Source organism: Thermobia domestica, chromosome 9 (assembly GCF_964235325.1).
Source record: "Thermobia domestica chromosome 9, izTheDome1.hap1.1, whole genome shotgun sequence".
Classification (NCBI taxonomy): Eukaryota; Metazoa; Arthropoda; class Insecta; order Zygentoma; family Lepismatidae; genus Thermobia; species Thermobia domestica.
In genome coordinates, this window is record NC_137462.1 from 122422816 (window position 1) to 122442701 (window position 19886).

General features: G+C 35.1%; 1 protein-coding gene across 1 annotated transcript in view; it reads right to left on the reverse strand.

The window, feature by feature from the left end:
• LOC145694983 (prostaglandin reductase 2-like) overlaps positions 1-19886 on the reverse strand; it is a 76675-nt gene that overhangs the window by 19240 nt on the left and 37549 nt on the right. Inside the window, exons 5-6 of the mRNA XM_081771810.1 lie at positions 14777-14978; positions 8606-8815 (exon numbers count right to left, since the gene is read on the reverse strand). Of these exons, the coding sequence (XP_081627936.1) occupies positions 8606-8815; positions 14777-14978 (412 nt within the window). The remainder of the gene's footprint in view (positions 1-8605; positions 8816-14776; positions 14979-19886) is intronic.

The window sequence follows — 19886 nt, forward strand, 5'->3', positions numbered from 1 at the left end:
AGAAAACTATAAATTCGACACTGATAGTGGCCATTTTCGATCATTTTTATATATCTCTTTTTTCCCCTCCCCCAAGTGGCGGGGCTGATTTTAGATTTAAACCGGATCAGAAATGTCACTGTTCATCTGAATGATCCCGAAAACTACGGATTAGACACTAATACTGGTCATTTTCGATCATTATTATACATAACTCCCCTTCCCCCTCCTCCTTGCTGCGACACACGGTCAGAATTGTCATTGTTAATCTCAGCTACTCCTAAAACTATGGATTCGACACTAATATTAGTCATTTTCGATCATTTTTAAATGTTTATCCTCCTTCCCATTGTTGTACCCTCCCCTCCCCAACTATCAGGGCTGAACTTGGATTCAAAACAGCATCAGAAGTGTCACTGTTTCTCTCATAGACCCCGAAAACTATGAATTAAACACTAATATCGGTCATTTTTGATCATTTTGAAATTTCTCCCCCCTCCCCTACGTTCCATCGTCAAACTGAATAGCCTAAAGCAATCCCTGCCCCTAAACTCATGTATGTTGAAAATTTGATTGAGATCGGTAGGGTGTTTCAAGAGGGATGAAGTCACAAAGGCAGTCATTTTTATTTTTACTTTTTTTTTTTTACATGTATCTCCCCTCCCCCTCCGCTACGTTGGCTCGTCAGAGACAAACGATAAAAAAAACTCCCGACCATCATATATGTTGAAAATTTGATCGAGATTGGTTGGGTGGTTCGAAAGTTATTAGATTTTATTAGTTTTTACTTATATGTTCCCCTCCCCTAGGATCTACCGTTAAAGTGAAATTGCAAATATGTTTTCAGATCCGAACCTTTATGTTGAAAATTTGATCGAGATCGGTCGGATAGTTCAAGATTTATTAAGTTACAACTATGTTGAAAATTTGGTTAAGATCAGTTGGATGGTTTAAACGCGATGAAGTCACAAACATAATCACTTTTATTTTTATATTTATTGATTTTTATATTTCCCCCTCCACCCCCACTCTACGTTGCTCCGTCAAAATGAAATTATTAAAATCATCCCAGTCCCAAACCTTATCTACATTGAAAATTTGATCAAGATCGGTCTGGTGGTTCAAGAGTTATTAAGTTTTATTTATTTTTTCTATGCCCCCCCCCCCCAGTTTTACTGTCAAAGTAAATAGCTAAAAATACTCCCAGGCCAGAATCGCATCTACGTTGGAAATTTGATCGAGATCGGTCGGGCGGTTCAAGAGATTGAGAGTTACAAACATAGTCACTTTCAATTTTATAATATAGATAGATTTTTTTTTTATTCCAGTTTATAAAATATAAGAAATAAAGTGCTAAATAGAACAAGATGTTCAAGATGCTCTCTTTTTTGCTTGTAAATATATACTACAAGTGCCTTTAGACTTCACTGTTACTTTTCATGTCACCTACACTACTGTGCCCACTGCCCCATTTTTGGGGCGGTCTACTGTGCACTGGTAAACGGTCAGAAAATAAACTGTCAGTTTCTTAATATCACTTGAACTCTAAATAGACTAATTAAAGCGAAAAACTAAAAAAAGAAAATAATTGGGAAGATATGGGTTAAAACCAGGGGTAAAAGTGGGGGGAAACGCGGGGGACCTCATCCCTCACTTCCAGAAAAAATCTATGGCATCTCCCCGTTTTCTAAACAATTACAATGGGCAAAGATAGGCACAGGGGACGGCTTTACGTCATGCGTCCCCATACCTTTACAGATTCATTTTTACACCTCCTTAAAACAATTGCTGAGCCTGCCGACTGTGAGATTTGTTCTAGTATCCTTTTTTTGAATTCAAGGAACATTGCGCAGGCCGAAATTCAGAGCCTTACGGTGAGCTTGGCGGTAAGCAATTTGAAAGTGACGACTAAGAAAGAAGAAGAAAAAAAAACGCTGTGGAGTTATGGTTGTCTTCACTGATGGGATGATTTTTTGAAAAAGGTTTGGACAAGTTAGTCCCCCGCCATGAGAAGTGTTTGAACATTGGTGGAAACTATGTCGAAAAATAGTTTAAGATGTGCTCTTTCATGTAAAACTAAATTTGACTTGGACAAACCTGTTTTATTTTATTTTACTGTTTTTTTCAAAACGGTACTTCGTTTCCGGACACGTCACGTATATATATGTACCAGAAACCACTAAAGTTCTACAGAGATGGAATCTTAGTGTTGCTGGAAAAATCTCACAAGATTATTGGACAAAATTATGCATGTGCTTTTATAATAATATTTTCAACTCAAAAGAAATTTATTTTCAATTTTGACCTCTAAAGGCTCAATACTATTTACGCAAACTAATAGCTGGCAGCTTTTATTCTGCTGGAAAATGTTTACTTATCTACTGTATATGTAAAAAATACACTATTAGCAAATTATATCTATTGTTATTGTTGTTCAAACGATGACACACACACACACACACATACTTCTAACAATGACATAGGTACTCTTAACATACTACTTGTACTTGAGGTTATGGCAAAAGGGTTCCAACGTAGAATATTGAAGAGACAATAAAAGTCACTTAGGCGTATATTATTATCTTTGGTTTAGCACAAAAGTAAAGTAAGTGTATTAATATTTTTAATCATTAACCCATAAGTAGGGGCCCGAGATTTCGCACTACGAATTTGAAAATTTCGCGTTTTGTCGCATTTTGCGAAGAAAAGTTCCACATTTTGTAGCTTTTGTGGAAAAGACATTTTTTACAACTGTTCCTGTTATTCATAGATCACTATAGAAATAAACCATTAATTGCCTAAAAACAAAATACACTGAATACTTCACTTGACACTGTAAATTTCACTTACAGAAAATTATATCTTTTTAATCAAACTGAAGGAAAGTCAGTAACTAAGTTACTACGAATAGAAAAGTTTTGCTGTTTTCTGAAAACACATAGACACAAGTTACATTTAAGCATTAAACATTAGCATGTTACATGTTTCCACATTTTCCTCCTCCATTGTTGTGCGTCAAGCAATTATCACTTCGGAACTGTCCATCCAGCTACGATGGTGATAGCAAAAGTGCACCATGTTCTCAATAGCCGTGACGGAATCACCCAAGACGCACCGTTCATGCCAGGTTCTACCATTTCGTCAGCGGGATACTAGCGTTTTTAAATTAATGAAAAAGTATTTTTAAAATTTCGCAATATTTTGCGTATTGTTGCAAATTTCGCGCAAAACTGTCAATTTCGCGTTTTATCGCGCAACGGAAGCCAATGAAAATACGCATAGAATATCATAAAACATCAAGAAATTGAAAACTACAAAATTCTGATGCATTTCGTTTTATCGCGCATTGCGAAAAACTCGTGCCTCTACCCATAAGCGAAAAAGGTTTCTGGAAATTAAAATGTGTTCAGGCAGGGTTTTCAATTATTTTACAAACAAAAACTGATAAATTGCACATATTTTGCAATCATTTAGGACTAACAGGAAAATCCTACATAGTCATACAACCTATTAATAAAAACTCTATTTAATGATCAAGTATATTCAGCACACGTAATTTGAGTTAGTAGGGAGAAACGAGCCGGAGGGATATGAGAAAAATTTCCATGTCTTCTTTTTGTTTTTTTGTTTTTTATAATTTTTAATCAATCTTCCCCAGCACGCGAAAAAATAAATCTGTCTCAAGTTTGTCTTACAATGTTTATTTCGCTTCGAGTGTAATGTCTTATTCTGCGGGTACATTTCATAACGGAAACTTGACGAGAGAAACTGTTCTAAAATTAAAATCCGAACCTCGAATAGAACCCGGAACTATGCATACATACAGGATCATGATGCTTAGCTATTATTTAAATAAGAATTCTGCCAATCCTTGAGAACACTTCAGTCGAGGAGTAAATATATATATATATATATATATATATATATATATATATATATATACATGCCGTATGTGAGATTAAAATTTACAACTGACACGCATCGTCTTGGCCAGACTATCGTCTTAATCCATATGACTACGCTAGCTAACGCCATCAAATAGGCATGTGGAAGATACAACTCTTATTTGAATCCCCTTCGCCAGCAAAAATCCTAAAAGATCTAGTAGTAAGAATGACTTGAGCTTAAACGTATTAACAGTACACTTTTTTGTTTGATTGTATTGCTACCAGCGGAAAAAGTGACTATGTCCCAGCGGACGAAACAAACTCTACGTACGCCAACTACACATCCGTTCGACATCCAATACTAGTCCCGTAAAACTAATCGATAAGAGTAGTTAACTGTATAAGAAAAATTTACATATATGCCCAATACTTATGTACTTAAAAAGATTCGACTAAGGCATGCAGTTCATTCAATAATATAAGACATCACAAAAATACTGAATATGAACTCCATATATCATTGACATTATAATTAATTGTGTGTGTAATGTATTTGCTTATTACATACTGCATGCAAGAAGAAAACATTGATCATACATGAATGAAAAACTCCAACCGGAAGTAGGCTCAAATCTTGCAAACGGTGCAAAATATTGAAAAAGTAATCGAAAATATTTCCCCTTTATGGTATCTCTTGCCAATTTTTTCCAAGATGTCTTTCACTTGTGTTTGTAAAGGAACATGTACAGATGTGAGGAATAACAAGGAGATTCATGCTCATATGTGAATGATGCGCTGTGTAGAGAGCGCAGGTTCAGCTAGTAGTATATGAAAATTTCTATACATGTAGCAAGTGACCTACCAGTAATGGAATAAAATCATAATTGTACTGATACAGATAGAAACCGGATCCCACTACCTTTGAATTCAAATAATTTTCCAATGCGAAAGGGAGCAAAAAAAAAATAAAAAAAAAAAAAATAAAATAAAATAAATAAATAAATAAATAAATAAATAAATAAATAAAATAAAATAAAATAAAATAAAATAAAATAAAATAAAATAAAAAAAAGTGTTCTAGAAATCAAAAAAGTGCAACCAAAACATACTCCGGAGTGTTTATTTAATATTTTCTTTGTTTTAATAAAAAAAAGTTAAAAAATAAGATGCAGCTCCTAAAATTGCCTAGCTCTAGTAATAAGCATACAACTACTGGTTAATCTCATGCTTATTGTTTGTTTAACTATGTACAGTAGTTTGTTTATAGTTTTTGTCAAAAATATTGGCGGATAAGGCAACTCTTCAAACAAGGTAGAAACTAGGATTAGCGTATCGTTGCATTGGAATACTTCTGTGCTATCTTTATCACCTGTCGATGGTTCGAACAGACACTATCATAGCGATTCTTTCCGAAAATAATCATATGAAGTGCAACTTCACGCATCAATATTTTTGAATACTACTCTTGTTAAAACTGGATATGCGCCATTCTTTTAATGTAATAACTAATTATTTTTAATTCATCTGCTCAACCGAACAAAATGGCGAAGAAAATAATTCTAGTCTAGATCTTCGAATGAGTTAAATAAAGTAAGCTGAACGACTGAATTACTTATTGCTAAAATTTTGTATTTTAGGCAATATATCTCACGCAGGTAATTTAGTGAGAAAACAAATTAAGATTAAAGATAAATACTACTGAAGTTTACTTTATAATTTGGATTTCATTGTTAAAAAAAAAAAAGTCAATCTACAACCAGATTATTCGTAATGTCCTTGATTTCTCCGATATTTACTGTATGCCGAAACCCAATTTTATGATAGAAATCTTTGAGCTTTGCGTCCCGCGGTTATACCGTGTGGGCTAAAGAAGACGGCGATGATGAGAAATGAATGAAATGTTGGAATAAAGAAAAAAGGGGCGGGAGAACCCCGAGAATACTCACGCACACAGTATGTGACCACCACAAAGCTCACTTGGCGCGAGCTGGGATCGAACCAGGGACTCCACGCACAAGAGGTGAACGCTCTACCATTGAGCCACCGTGGTCCTTCCAATTTTATGATAGATGACAAAGAATATATTGGTATAGATACATGATTTTCAGTTCAATGTACAAGCTAAAGAACTCACACGTATATACATGAATTTTTCGTTTGCAGCGATTAAACTTAGATGTACGATAAAGCAGGACAATTGAGAACGCAATTTATTCTAATGTGAGGGCATTTCGGCGAATGCAAGCATACCTGTATTAAAGGTGTAATTGGTTATTTTGTTATTACAGAGCTGGTGTTCTGCAATATACAAGACGATCAATAATGTAAGGAAAGATTTAACGAGTTATGTATTGCGAATGCTGCTAATTTGTAAAGATAATCGATTTTAATATAATTATGAGGACGACGAAAAAACCATGCTCCATTATCAAAATCCTCAACTATCTATCAGATGTTTCACTGCCAGCCACTTCAATGTAAAAGCATATTCAAATTAGTTGAATAATTTCGGATTACTGAAAAAACTCACGACCATGCTGTATACTTTTAGTATTTTAGTGAAATAATAAAGTTTTCATATTACTTGAACAGTCATATTTAATTATATAATAAAATTACCTTTCAATGCAAATATTTTGCTAGTTTTCCAATTTCTGAAATCTCCATCAGAACTGATGGATTCAGAGGAAAATTCCAATTGTCCTTTTAATTCCTAACTACACGATTCAAAATAGGGAATTCTCCGTATATCAGAAACTACCTAGACAGAATTGGGAATTGGCAACATTGGGTACAAATATGGCGAACTTTATTGGTGGCTGATAGTGTTAACAAGCTTGAAACTTTTAATCAGGTTATTATCTCTTAAATACAACAAAATTAGAAAACAACAGAAGAACGTAAGAATTATTGACTTTTTCTATATATTAAACATAAAATCTAAAGCCGAGAAGACAATAAAGATATGTGATATTCGAAATTTTTGATTCGAAAGAGCAACTCAAATTTTCCTCTAAAACTGAGTCCTCGTTTACATCCCAGGAGCTTGTAAAGGTGAAGTTTATCGGAAAAGGATCAAATAATACGCACTAAAAGGTAATTATTGTCATGGACTACATTAAATTCATTATTAAACTCATGTCCACGATTGCACTTTTAGTATATTACTCTTCAAACTGACTTGCAAAAAATGGTGGTCGGAAACTCTGGATATTTCAAAACTCATTTTATGATTAACTTTAGAATTTTTTATCTATAAAAACAGCTTTGTAATTCTGCCTTTGAATTTACTTTCACGTACCGAAGTCAGCTACCTTGCACAAGTCATCGTGTAAATTCATGTACTGAAAAACATGATGAGAGAAGTATATTCCTGTAGGTACTATTTCATCACAAGTACAGTAAGTGTACGACTTCAGCATTAGTCGAGGAACAAGACGATTTGGATTCCCATTGCGGCATTACATGATTGTAAGAAAAGGACACGGTATCCGACATGATCATTAAAGCTATATTTAAGACTACTGAATTGTATCATCTACAGGACTTATACCAATATCAAGAAGTGTAAGGTATGTACTCACTTCATATTTGTCAATGCCTAGTCAAGATACGGTACTTGGAACAATTGTATAGAACAAATACACGTAACTTACACGCATGAAAAACATTCCCCGAAACTCGATTTTTTTATTTCATCATAAACATTTTGTTCATGAGTATTAGTATAGTAATTATAGATATCCAGATTTTTAAGAGAAAGTTTGTTATTGCTATGATTACGATACTTCATGGCATAACCACATTATATTAATTTTATTATATAGTATAAATATACATTATAAGACAATGTATTATAGTTATTACACTGTATGTTTCCCATACCATTTTCTTTCTTTTTTAATCTCGCTTAGTAGATTTCAAGAAACCGACATTTTCTCTCTAAATTTTGAATCTTACCACTAAACGCCATTCAAGTGCGATCTTGCCAAGCATTATTATGGTTGGTTAGCAATACATTTGCAGTCCAAGTTGTCGTTTTAGTGAGAACTGTAATAATTCAATGTGTACAGAGTTGAAAGAGTTAATGAAAACATGCAATAAGCAGAATGTCTTACACATCATTGTTAACTTCACAGGAACAAAATTCACATTTCTACTGGTCAAAATTAGATAGTCCAGTTTTACTTTAAAAAAAATAAATAAATAAAATTAAATTAAAAAACTAAAAAAACTTGAAGTTTATCATCTCTTGATGTTCTGATGAAGCAAATCCCAAGAGTGTGCCCTCTCAAAAGAGCAACTGGACATGAAGAAATGTGAAGCACATACTTACTCCGTTTATATTCAGTGAGCGGTTACTGTTCAATGAATGCTCCACATTGTTCGCTTTCTCAGTTATATTATTATGTCTTTCAGTTTTAGCAAATCAGTTATGAGTGGTTTTTAACCAGTGATTTTACTCTACGGTTGATTAAGTTAAATAAAAAATGTCCATTTCATTTTGACTAATGAGAATGTGAGTTTTGTTTCCATTTTTTTCCTCCGTAGATCGTGACGGACGAAAGAAACATAAGAGTTCCTGGAAATCTTCACAAAATAAATATATACGCATAATGTAGTTTTTTTTTTTTTGTTTGTTTGTTTGATTTTTTAAGTACGTTAGTTAATGAAAACATATTTTGTAGAGACAGATTTGTCTTTCTTTAAAGCTGTAAGTCAATATAAACTGTGGTTACCTTCAGCTTCCCTTGTTTCAACCACAATGCCAACTGTACGAGTCCATCTGTAAACTGACTCTCATAGTTGAGAACCAAGAACCTCTCTCTTGTTATGTTTCGTTCCTTTAGTATTGACTGAATGTCATCACTTATAGGCGGTGGATACGGTACATCTTTATTATACTGGGAAATCTGACCACACAGAATAACATGACTGTTCTTCGTCATCTGTAATGGAGAAAGAGATAACATATTCGGTAACTCGTTCTCTTGTTCTAAATGTATAATCAATATTATACAACTAGTGCATACTCTTTATTTGGTTAAAAAAAAATTAGTTCTCGGAAATACGTTTCTAAATTACTTTCGTTACTTTGTACAAATATGTGAAAATAAGCTATTTTGTGCATAAATACAATGCCTATTAGTGTAATAAAATGTGTAGGTTCCGGAATATACACATACACAAATGCTGGTTTCCTACAATCTGTGATGCGATTCAAACAAAAAGAAATTTTGTTCCAAGCTCACCACAAACAACCGCAATAAACCACTATATTAGAAGTTATGGATTAAACAATAATAGCTAAGACATACTACACAACGAACTGTTATGCACAGAGGAGAAATCCTGAATTAAATGCACACATGGTCCAACTTACTATATTTATAGTATGCATGTTCTTAGCTTTCTACATACTTACACAAAGGTTAAGAATTTTTTAAAATTATAAATAGAAAAAATGCACAATTATCCCTCGCACGTCCATACGTTACGCAGCCATCTTTCTGAATAGTCTATTGCTCTTCCCACTTCTCTCACGAAGCCCCGTCCATAGGTCTAAAACCCAGGGGTAAAATGAAGTCTCCCACCCCGCATAACATACGAATTTTTATTCATTTCGTTTGCACTCTCATTGACTGTAGCAGTATCATGACGTATAAGAAAGGTATGTGAGAATATGTTATCAGACGTGAACACGGGTGAGGTTCAAACGTAAACAAAGAATGCATTATAATGTAAAAAAGAAAATGCAGAAATAAAACAAAATGCACTTCTTTAAGTCCAAAGCATAAAATAAAATGAATATTCTCAAAATTAGTTCATAATAAAAATCACTATAGAAGTTCAGTTGGCCGACACCCCAGAAAGCAAAAAGAACATTTGAATATCGTCCGTCAGGAATAAATGTGGCAGAAAGAAAAAGACATTTCCTGTAATGGAGCATCAAATAAAGGATGTGGCACTGTGAAATAGAGGAATTAACTTTCAATTTTCGTTTGATTAGAATTCTGCGCTGAAAACAAACTTCCCGCCGATATGCACGTGATCGTCTCTTCATGAAGGGTGCTCGACAGACATCACTGGCCTTCTTCAACTGTTCTCGAGTCCTGAATGAATGCGCAGAAAAATGAGAGCGATGAATGGCTGTCCCCGTCTTTTATTTTAATCTCAGTAGGCTCGCTTTCTGGCTGATGCTGATAGCTAGGCTCGCTGGCTGACTATTGGTTCTCACCTCGCAGTCATGATGGTGCACATAGAACTACTCTAGTGGATGTGACGCCATCTATATCTCTCAGTGATCGGGGACGCTCACAATATATAAACTCACTAATGGCCTACGGAATCCAGAGATTCAATGTCGCATTCACAAAAGCTCTCCATTGACTTCTGTCCTCAGCTAACTGGATCCAGTTTTACTTTGTATTCATATTTCTGTGATATTATCCTCCCATCTGCACCTAGATCTCCCTAACAGTCTTTTTCCGATTAGGCTTCCAGTTAAAATTTTGAAAGTATTTCTACTTTCTTCCATTCTGACCACATGACCTGTCCACGTGAACCTTCTAGACTTACTGATCGTAACAATGTTAGGTAAACCGTATAACTTACGCAGTTTTTGGTTATGGAAGTTTCTGCCATTCCCCATTCCCGTTTGTCTTGGGTCTGAATATTCGCCTTAGGATTTTATTTTCAAATACTTTCAGTCTGTGTTTTTGCCTTAAAATGTGCGACCATGTTTAGCAACCGTACAGTATAAAAGACATAATTATCGTTTTATGTATTTTAAACTTCAAATTCTTCGACATGATTCGCGAAGATAAAACATTTTAGACTGAATAACAACACGGACTCTCTGCTTTCAGTAGACATTTAATTTCTTCGTGGATATAGTTTTGGTCTGTTAATGTTGATCCTAGACATTTGAAAGTATCCACTTTGTCGGAAGTATTGTTTGATATTTTAACTTATCCATAACTTACAGTATTACGGTCACGGAGAACTTCCAAGTGTTTAGATTTCTTTGCATTTACTTCTTAACCCATGTGTCTACCAAGTGTTTAATAAAACCTCTCCGCTTCTTTCAATTGTCCTCATATCATCCCCTATTAGATTTACATCATCACCATAAGCCATAACCTGGTGAGTGCCACTCAGCTCTAGGACCAGGTTGCTATCGTTGATTCTTCTTATAGCATATTCTAGAACAAAAGTGAACAACAATGGAGAAAATGCATCTCTGTTTCACCCATTCTCGACGTGAAAGCTCGTAGATAAGTATTTTCGTACTCGGGTTTACTTTGAGATTCATTTAAACACATCTCAATCTAACTAGCTTTTTCAGTATTCCAAAATCGGTAAGAATGTTACACAATGCTTCCCTCCTAACAGAGTCGTAGACTTTTCTAAAATCAATAAGTAATTGATGTACCGAAGTACTGTATTACCATTTCTTTTCGAGTATTTGACGAATGGTAAATATCTGGTCAATAGTTGATCAATTTCGCCTAAATTCGCACTGGTAATCTCCAATAACTTCATCTGCATATGGCGTCAATCTTGTTAACGGTAATTTTATAGGTGTTGAGAAAACGGAAATGTCTCAATAACTATCACAATCAGTTTCGTCGCCTTTCTTCTGAACTGAGACAGTGATTGATTTCGTTCTTATCTTCTGGCAATTCATTCTTGTTCCAAGTGAGGAGTATAAATTTGTGCATCTTGTCCTACAGTTTTTCTTCTCCAGCTAAGATTAACTCAGCCAGAATTCCCATTACACACAGAGATTTGTGTTTATTTAATTTCTTTATAGCAATTTCTATAACACTTGGTTCAATCAGCACAAGAGAAGATATATTGAAATCATCAATAGATAGAAGAATAGATATCAAATAGACTATGTTATGATTCAGGACAAGTATCGGAATAGCTTGAAGGATGCGAAGACCCTTCCTGGGGCCGACATTTTCACTGATCGTAAGTTCTGGCTGAAGTGGATGTTCAATTGAAAAATGTAAGCACCAAGATGTTGAATGCTGAAAAGTTGAAAAACGAGGAGGTAAGAAATTTTTTAGTTGAAAAATTCAAAGAAAAATACTCAATCGAGGAAAGGATAGGTGCAGGTAGTAATAGACTGTGGAAGCATATTAAACTTTGCATACAACACATTGTAGAAGAAGCAATAGATTACCGCGAACACAAAACAGCTAAGAAACCATTGGTTACAAAACAGAGGAACCTGCAGAAACCTAGGGAAAGGAACACGTGGAAACAGGTTGATACAGATGAGGGCACAAAAATGTACAGAAGTTAAACAAGTTACAAAGGGAAACAGACAGGGCAAGGGAAGAGTTTTACGAAAGAAAATGCGAGGACATATAAGAATTAGAAACAGTGGGAAAATATGAGGAAATGTACAAGGAAGTGAAATCTATGGAACATAGGAGGACACGAGGGAGTATTACGATGACAGTAGAAAATAAGAATGGGAAGGTAATAAACGAGAGGTAAGGTCTTAGGAAGATGGAAAGAATATGTTGATAATTTGAGAGTACGAATCGACCGTGTGGCCTAGATGTTAAAGCAGAAAATGAAGTACGCACGAATGATAACGGGTTCAGTGTTTTTCGGGATGAGTTTGAAAAAGTTATATCCGAGATTAGAAATGGAAAGGCAACCAGGATAGATAATATACCAATCGAATTCATTAAGGATATGGGAGAGAATGGCAAGAAAGAATTATTCCAAGTCTGCAATGAAATATATGGAAAGGAGAGCGACCCAAGATGATCATGTTACGGATGGCTAAGAAATCGAACCAAGAGAGATGGGAGGACTATAAAACTATTAGTCTCATATCATATGCAGCAAAAATTTTGCTTCGAATACTGAATAGGTTATATGGAAGAGCAAATGAAAAAAAGTGAGATAAACAGTTTGGATTCATTAGAGATAAGGGCACAAGAAATGCAATTGAATTATTAAGGGTGATCAATGAAAAAATTTATAAGAAGGGAAAGAGGTTATATTTATTAATCTAGAAGAGTTTTTGACCGTGTGAATTGGGAATTGTTGTCGGGAGTTCTATAGAAATTTGGACTGGAATGGAAAAATCAAAGACCCATAAGAAACTTATATATAAACCAACAAGTAAGTGTTAGAATGGGGGAGGAAATGACAAAGGAGAGCGCAACTGGAGGGTTGGACAGAGATGCTGTCTCTCACAAACATTATTTAATATCTATCTACAAGAGATAGTAAAAAAGTCTTTTTCAAGATAGCATTTCAGTAGGAGGTAGAATGATTAAGTGTATACGGTTTGCAGATGATATGAAGCTTGTCCCGCAATCTGAAGAGAAAATCAATAAGATGTTAGAAAACCTGAGGAAGGGTTGTGAAGAATATGGGATGAAAATAAATGTTAGCAAGACAAAACCTACGCGATTGGAACGAAGCAGTCGGTGTCAAATATAGAAGTAGGAGGAGAGAAAGTAGAACAGGTGACTAGTTTTCGATACCTGGGTAGTATTATTAGAGGTAATATGAAATGCGAATGTGAAATAAAAGCAAGGATAGGAATGGCAAAAGAAGCTTTTATGACGAAGAAAAGTCTATTTTGTGGGACCTTGAATAGAGTTGAAAAAAAAAGACTTACAAAATTCTTCCTGTGGAGTATTGTACTGTACAGGGTAGAAACATGGATATTACGCAAAAATAATGAGAAACGACTGGAAGCTTTCGAAATGACGGTGTTGAGAAAAATGGAGAGAATTAGGTGGGTCGAGCGAAAAACGAATGAGAGGCAGTTAGAAATGGTGGGGGAGAAAAAGGCAATTTTAGATATTATTGAGAAGAAGAAAAACTGGTTGTCATTGGCTAAGAAGGAACTATATATGAGGGACGTACTAGGAGGTGGTGGCAGAAAAGAGAGGGAGGGAACAAGGGAGGCTACAATTGATGAACGATATCGAAACAACAAAATAGTACGTAAAGACGAAGAGGTTAGCGGACGACTGTGGAGCATGGAAGCTTCTTAGTTGCTGCAAGTGATGACCTACCAATAATGGTCAAATAACTATGATGTTGATGAAGCTCTGGAATATACGATTCCACTATATGGTTTTTACACTCTACACATTCATTATGTTTGGTGCATGTTGAGCAAACTGTCAAAGAAATCTTTCCATCTATTCAAAACACTATCCATAACCGTAAGTATTATGCCGTCCGTTTTCTTTAATATATACATGCAAGTTTCATAGTTTACATTAATCCCACTGAAGTATTGTGCGAGATTTCGTTGTTAAACTGTTTTGTTAAACTTATGTTAGGTAATCTATCATTTAATGGCTTTCTCCTATTATTCATTAAGATTTGTTGGGTGATGAAACTAATTGTTTTTAAAAATGCGAATGCTGGATGAGGTACATGCAACTCCTATGCTGCTTCATTAATTACTGTTTCGACAATTATTCTTCTACTGCCTAAGGAAGACTTCTTTTCTTTCTTTCGTTTTTCGTTGAATTATAAACCTTCTTCCTCAGGGATCAATGACGTCGTGACGAATTATACACTGTTTGTTATATAAATTCACATCGTTGGCTTGTCATATTTTTAGATAACTCTAGGGAAGAAATCGAAGGCTATTTAGGATTAGAGTTACCGTTATACTTCTAAATAACTCTACGGAGGAGACCGTAGGCTATTTAGAATTTTCTTTTCATCTTTCTTTATCCCCGGGCAACACTAGGTACTTTAGCTAGTTCGTTAATATTTTCCAAAATTTGACCGTAACCGTCATATATCCATTCGCAACTGAAGACATAGGAAAAAAAAAGGGGGGGAATATTGTAAAAGGAAAATATACATATTTTATTAAAGTCCGACAAAGATTCTACTTTAAATACCTGTTGGATGACTGTATCACTTATACTCCCACCAACATTGTCGAAATATACTTGTACTCCATTTGGGCATGCTTCTTTTAAGGATTTTGACACATCTTGTTTTTTGTAGTTAATAGCAGCATCAAAACCCAATTCTTCTGTAAGAACTCGACATTTTTCATCAGTACCGCAGATTCCAACTACGTGTGCTGCACCATCAAGTCTGCAAAAAAATATAAAAGATTACTTCCTTAACATTATTTTTTCCCTCCTTTCAATATATTTTTACTACTTTAATTAACATTTCCCTTCAATATTTTCCTGGGACTGTGAGATTATTCGGGATCTTCATTTTTAGGGGAAGAAAGAATTAGAATTTCACATTTCTCTTTCAACGAACAAAAAATATTTACCTGTTTTTAAAATATACAGACTACTGCAATTGAAAGAGTAAATGCAACATATTTATGACAAGCCAAATTTTAATTCGATTTTAATAGTGAGTGAAGGTAAAAATAAAAATTAATCTCATTTATTTCTATAAAATATCTAATTACCGGTAACAGTTACCTTTTTTGTGATTCTGTGAAAATTTACCTCGACCGTAATTTTTACTGTAACTACACCAGGCTAAGAAAGTATATTTCGGTTTATCTGTGATTAACCAAGCTTTAAAAGATCAGTACTTGTTTATCGGTATCATGTATCAATCGGCAATAACAAAGGAAATTTACTGATATTTCCTTCTGCAAATTTCAAAAACTCATATAAAATTTATCTGTGCATCAAGAAATCTAAAAGATTTCAAAAAATATCCTTACTGAAATAAACATCATACAAGGTGAAAAAAAAAAAAAGACTAAGTGTGTAGCTTGAAAAAGAGTGGAGTTGGCAAGAACTGTTTTGGAGACGTCATCCACACACCTCCTCTATCCATGCGGCCAGTTTCGACTTAACCTATCACGCCAGTTGGGAGTACTGCGTCATTGAATGAACACATGCAAATGCATTCTGCCGGAAAAATGTCTTAATGTAAAAACCAAACAGCGAATCAACATTAAGTTTCTTGTGAAACTTAAGAAATCAGCCACGGAAACATTTCAAATGTTAACTGAGGCTTATAGAGATGAAACTTTGTCTCGTGCACGTGTGTTTGAATAGCATAAGCGGTTTTCAGGGGAAAGGAACAGTGTGGAAGATGATGAACGTGCTGGGCGCCCAAGGTCAGTGATTACAGACCAAAACATTGCGAAAGTTCGTGATGTCATCCGAAGATTAAGTGTTCGCGCAGTGGCGGAGTTAGTTAACTTGGATAGGGAAGCTGTTCGACGCAGTTTAATTGACGAATTACACATGAAGATTTGTGCGAAGATTGTTCCAAAAGTTCTGTCCGATGACCAAAAACAGCCCTATCTGTCAGGCAGTTTCTGACTAGCAAAAACATTACTGTGATGGGGCATCCTCCTTATTCACCTGATTTGGCTCCATGTGATTTTTTTTTTCATTTCCTAAAGTTAAATCTTGCTTAAAGGGAACCCATTTTACCTCAGTTGAAGAGGTTCAGGCAAAAACAGAGAATCTCCTGAAGGGCCTTCCAAAAACCTCGTTCAAGAACTGTTACCAGCAATGACAGCACCGAATGCAGAGTGTGAGAATGCTGAAGGGACTACTTTGAAGGTGATAATGTCATGGAGAACTGATTCTGTAAGTAGAATGATTTATTGGACCAGTCTCTTTTTTTTTTTTTTTTTTCTTCACACCTCGTACACAAGTTTCAAAACTCAATTACTCTTTTCATTCGGAAAAATGCGGAAAATTGATTTTTTTTTTTTTCGTGCAGTGAATCTATAGAATCATTCAGATGGACGTACTTGTGCTCCAGATTACACAAAAAATACAAATCATAGCTTCCTTTACTCAAACACACTTTTAAATGATACTGATACCGAATAGATGCAGTATTGGCAGCGCAAAATATAGAAATGGAAAGAAAAAGAAGTTAACACATCAACAATACGGTTATGAAAGCTGAGTTTTTTATTACCTTTATACGAGCGATAAGTTTTTATATAGAATATAGGTATTTTCTGTCGTGATCCTGGCTGATTTTTTAAAAGGCACTATTAGTCGTTCTTGGAGCTCTGAGACACAAAGACACAAATACTATATATTAAGATATCAACAGAGACTTAGCTAGATGTACATTTAAATTTACCAATTTAAATGACGTCACAGGTCCCTGCTAGATGTTAAGTGCTAATTGTGGATTTAAAATGGAAGTAACATGATAAAGAAACAACAAAATCAACAAGCAAACAAGAAACAGACTTTTCCTGAAATTTGTCTTCCTACGAAATATACCAATTTACATTACCTAAGACACATACATGTTCAGACTAATGTTGTAACGATACTTGACCATACGTACCACATTTACCCAATTTTGCTTTACTTCTCACCAGGGCCGTACTGCAACCTAGGGGCCCACCGGGAGATACTTTCTATGGGGTCATGCACATGTATGTACTGCCCCCTTCCCCAACATGTATGTACTGCGTAAAAATGTGAAAATCTGCTTTCGCAACATCATGGGCTAGCAATGCTAGTCTGGAATTAGCTGAGTGTATTGCCGGTACTCGACGTGTTATCGTCCTCCCGTATGTGAGGAGTGCGTGACGTGTGCCTTTCTGTACATATACCGCTACTTACGATACGAGGCGGAGGGCCCACTAAAAAATTCACCGTCAGGGACTACCGGGAAATTTCTCGGTTTCCCGCCTGGCCAGTAGCCCAGCTTCTCACAAAGCTTAAAAAATGTCCCACAGCTTGAACCATATCGTTAACATGGCGTGTAAAGCTGGGACACGCTTTATAGACACAACAGGACGAAGTTCCGAATGATATCGCCAGATGCCGCCACAAGTTTTTTTTTTTTTTTTTTTTTTTTTGTCAAGATCTAATGTTACCCAGTCAGTGGATTTTCTTCTAATTATAGCAAATTTCAGTTTTTATTTTTAAAAAATGCAAATTTTATACTGCTCATGTTTGGATTTAGCAGATATTTTAAATACTCACAGCAAGCAAATTCAATTTATTTCCATAAAAGCACATTAATTTAACAGAATTAATTAGTATTTTGCAAGTATGCTTGGTATGCTGAATTTATAAATTTCAATTTTTCTTTCTAATTTCATTTTTGATTCCGGAAGATCGTTTTGCAATCAATGTCTGGTTATAATCAAATAAATATGGTAATTGTACACTTAGTCCTTTCACTAAGTGTAGTAACCGATACACGGTTTCATTTTTTATCTGGGTATACAATGTACTTTAACCAGCATTTATTTTTTCGTAACATTTCTCATTTTCAGTCAAAAACGTACAAGCCAAAACATTCTGAAATCATTAATTTTCTTTTTGATTTTTGCAGCGGACAATGTACTTTTCTATTCAAGAGACTAGCCAGTGTTTTCCAGACCTTTTGGTGGCAACGAGCTCTTGATAAGACATGAAATAACGTGGACACAATACTGCTTTTGTGAAGTTGAAAGCGTAACTGGGCGAAAGCCAAAGGAACGGTAACACATTCAGAATTGCTAATTTGTTATGAGTTGAGTTGATTTTGATTTTAACGTCCCTTTCAGCTGCGAGGTTATATGAGACGGGACCTACTGATTAACGTGGAATCCGAATCACATGAGCTTCCGCCAGGAATCGAACCCGGGTCTCCCACGCCAAAGGCGAGTATGCTAACCACTTAGCCACAAAGGAGCTCTGCTAATTTATTATTTTTTAAACTTATTCTGTGTATCGTTAACCTAAAACATTTGATCAACTCCATTACATTTTCTATTGAAGTCTGTTAAAATTATGTATAGGAGACTGTAAACTGTAAGAAATATCGGTTGGTCCTATTCTCAAGGAGGTAAAAGCGTGTAGTGACTTTCAGTGTTGCTCGAACTGAGCATGTCCGCCTAAAGGCAACTGTAGTACATTCATATATAGATTTTCATACCTCTACTAGTAACATCTTCAACAGACTACTACCAATACCGGGATTTTCCAGGTTTACAAGATAACGCCCAAACCTCACGATAAGAAACTTTATATTTCTCAAACAATGCATCCGTGTACTCCATTAGAATAACCTCGTTAGGTCGTTCTTCCTGTATTGAATATAGTGCAGTGATGTTCAACGTTTGTATTTTATATACATAAATGCTGTAATATAGTGAAAATGTGCTAAGGCGACAGTTAATATTTTTCACCCGCGGGAGATGGTTAAATCGTTTCCTGTGTCGTCCCTGGTTGATAGTGTGAGATCGTTGTCGGTCTATACATAAGACCATTGTTGTAGTCTAGCCATTCATCTTCACGCCGCTTGGATAATCACCAATACCATCTTCGCCAGTGATTCTGTGAATTATAGTGTATCTTGGTGAAGTGACACATAATGTATTTAAGATATACCAATTTGAAGAATGAAAATAGCAGTGAAAGAGCATAATAAAAGTGATAAAATTTTAGGTGCTTTTATCATTCATACATATTAAATCTGCGCTTAACGCGTGTAAGTGTTCATGTGTTATATTTTCAATAAATACTTAGTATTAAAGTAACGTATTCGAATTATTTTTATATGGTTGTTGGCATTTCCTCCACCCACTAGAACGTTGTATGTATATTTACCAGTAAGGAGAGAAAAGACTTAGTCTCTCCATATCTAAGATTTACATCTACGATCTTTTCCAACGTATTACGAGTGTTGAAAATGTCCAGCTTTTTCTTTGATTTTTTCGCTTTCTTTTGAACATACTAGGTTCCCGAACTGAAATTACCTTGCCCGAGGTATGTAATAATTACTACTCTTTCAGGCCAGAACGCAATTTTAAGGTTACCAGGAATAGCTTAGTTCGATGCAAATTCAATATTCTTCTTCCAAGGACTGGGATATAGTAAAGATTAGTGTTACATTCCCCTGAAATGTTCTAAGTGCCACATCTTTTCTTCAAAGAGACAGATGTTCCAAGATACACAATACGCAAGTTCATTCTTGTTTACGATTCCTATATCTTTCCGACCACGTCTAAAACCTTGTTCTTTTTTCTTCTAAACAATAATGTTTAATTCC